Below are 2,664 nucleotides of genomic sequence, written 5' to 3'. Positions count from 1 at the left end.
TGTTGCAACCCTGGCTCTTCTCGCCCTTGTATCCGACATCACCTGACCAACAACTCCGCTCACTACAGCTACGACCACCACACTGAGGACCTAAACATCTGGACCAGGGGCTGCCGTGAGGCCCTGGTGTCCTACTATGGGGGCATGATGAACAGTATTGGTGCTTTTGTGCTGCTGTTCATTATTATGCAGGTGGGTGGGTGAGAGGGAATGGAATCCAAAGTTGAACACAGCTACCTCACGGCATTTGACTTTGTCACTAGATTACACTCTTGGTGGGTAACGAGTGTGCTGCTAGATTATAAAGTGAGCCGCTAGATTATTAGGTCAGTTGGTGCGTAAAGAGTAATATAAATAGGTCTGAAAGCATCAGATTAATTATCTGCTTAATTGATTTGATTAACACTTTGTGTTGATGGCATGACAAGATATAGGTGACAAGCAAATGAGAAGTTGACAAATAACAAGAACTTGGCATATTCACATTTTCCTTTAACAGAACTTGTCTACATTACTACTACTACCTTCAAAAACACTGAAACTCTATATTCATGCATACACAGTTTAGTAGATGGGCACAGCAAACCTTCAATCTGTTATTGATTGCATAATGTGACACAACACCTAATGTGCAAAAAAAAAGGTGGTCCAAGAGGTTTATCCTTAGCTTGAACCGAAGGTGTAAATCCTAAGATCTTGTTGCCAAACTGGATATTTCCTGGAACTCATGTGGGTCAAAACATCAGAAGCACACAACAATGATGCTGTATTGAGCATGTGTGGAATTTCTAGACATTCATTAACCTAAGAAAACCCTCTTGTCGGCATATATATATTCCAAAGACGTAATCACTTCCAAATAGAAACATATATTTGTGAAGCTTGTTTAGTTCTACTGTGAAATGAATATAAGATCATCTGAATTGTTTGCCACAGGCTGTCGTGACTGTTGGTTTGCAGTACCTGAGCACCTCACTGGAAACCCTGGCAGACCCAGAGAATCCTGAGAGCGAAAGTGAGGGATGGCTGCTGGAAACGAGTGTGAAGGAGACACTTTCTGACATCATGACGAAGATCACGTCGCTGTTTAAAGGCAACCAGGTACAGGAGGGAGATGCAGAAGCGGCTCCCACATAAAGCTGAGAGAGTCATGCCCCCTCCCACCCCATCATGTCTGTGGCCACTCCCACCTTTGGGAGAAGGAATGCATGAAAGGTTGATTAAAATGTTCTCTCTTATATGCATACATATGGGATCAGTACACCTACATTTGTACTACATAATGAGATTCCAATTGATGTGAATGTACACACTACAATGTAAATACAAATAAAATGTAAGTTTATTTTTTTATATTTTAAGAATGAAATATATCTGTAAATGTTCTGATATTATCATCTAACCATATCTGATATTCCGACCAAATAAGCATCACTGTCCATGTCCGTCTGTAGCAGTATAAAGTTTGATCCTTATATTTCCAGTTCATTGGTTAAGCGGATGTTTAACCCGACAGCCTCACACAACAATAACACATTTCACCATAAAGCCATCAGGCGCTATTAAATCACTTTTCAGTAAGAGATCACTTTTCTTGAAGGGGTCACACAGCAGCTTTTAACCGGCAGCTGAGGAAAATGTGTTTTTGTAAACGTTCAGTCAGCTCCCAGACCTTAAAGGGATGGAAACAGTGGCACACCTTGCTTTTTTACACAACGCTGCCTTTAACAGGCCTTAGGTTGTGCAGTATAAAGTTTGATCCTTATATTTCCAGTTCATTGGTTAAGCGGATGTTTAACCCGACAGCCTCACACAACAATAACACATTTCACCATAAAGCCATCAGGCGCTATTAAATCACTTTTCAGTAAGAGATCACTTTTCTTGAAGGGGTCACACAGCAGCTTTTAACCGGCAGCTGAGGAAAATGTGTTTTTGTAAACGTTCAGTCAGCTCCCAGACCTTAAAGGGATGGAAACAGTGGCACACCTTGCTTTTTTACACAACGCTGCCTTTAACAAGCCTTAGGTTGTCTGACGATATTCAAAAGCATGTTGATGGTGATCTACTGGAGAGCAGAACTCTGTAACAATGGGGAAACTATTCTGTAACAACAGAATATTGTACTCAACATGTTCACCATTAATGTGTGTAGTTCTCGGGTTAAATATCTGCCTAACAAACAGGCTTTGTGCTTCAACTTCAGTGCTCTGTAGGGCATACAGTTGTGGGACAATTAACTTGTAAAAGATTTTAGTCAGTTGTGTGTGATTTGTTAATCTAAGTCAGACAACACGCTTCCTTTAACAGGCCTTAGGTTGTCTGACGATCTTCAAAAGCATGTTGATGGTGATCTACTGGAGAGCAGAACTCTGTAACAATGGGGAAACTATTCTGTAACAACAGAATATTCATTATTCATCATTCATCATTCATCATTAATGTGTGTAGTTCTCGGGTTAAATATCTGCCTAACAAACAGGCTTTGTGCTTCAACTTCAGTGCTCTGTAGGGCATACAGTTGTGGGACAATTAACTTGTAAAAGATTTTAGTCAGTTGTGTGTGATTTGTTAATCTAAGTCAGACAACCCAATCAGTTGTATTCTTTTTCTTTTTCATATCATTTGTGTGAATTCTTAATTTTCACAGGCAACTCTTTCTGT

At 40.2% G+C, this 2,664-nt stretch overlaps 1 protein-coding gene across 5 annotated transcripts in view; it reads left to right on the top strand.

Moving 5' to 3' along the window:
• The window catches only part of LOC107739477 (peripherin-2-like), a 6,528-nt gene extending 4,076 nt beyond the window's left edge, over positions 1 to 2,452 (top strand). The window contains exons 3-5 of one of the 5 annotated variants that reach the window (XM_016551603.1): positions 38 to 192; positions 937 to 1,738; positions 2,318 to 2,452. In XM_016551603.1, the coding sequence (XP_016407089.1) occupies positions 38 to 192; positions 937 to 1,137 (356 nt within the window). In that variant the 3' untranslated portion in view covers positions 1,138 to 1,738; positions 2,318 to 2,452. The other 4 variants (XM_016551600.1, XM_016551602.1, XM_016551605.1 and 1 more) reach the window with 4 other exon arrangements.
• Positions 2,453 to 2,664: the final 212 nt, after the last annotated feature.

Source organism: Sinocyclocheilus rhinocerous, unplaced genomic scaffold (assembly GCF_001515625.1).
Source record: "Sinocyclocheilus rhinocerous isolate Xijiao unplaced genomic scaffold, SAMN03320098_v1.1 scaffold345, whole genome shotgun sequence".
In the NCBI taxonomy this organism is placed as follows: domain Eukaryota; kingdom Metazoa; phylum Chordata; class Actinopteri; order Cypriniformes; family Cyprinidae; genus Sinocyclocheilus; species Sinocyclocheilus rhinocerous.
The sequence above is the reverse complement of the archived record's forward strand: the minus strand, read 5'-3'. Positions and strand labels throughout refer to the sequence as shown.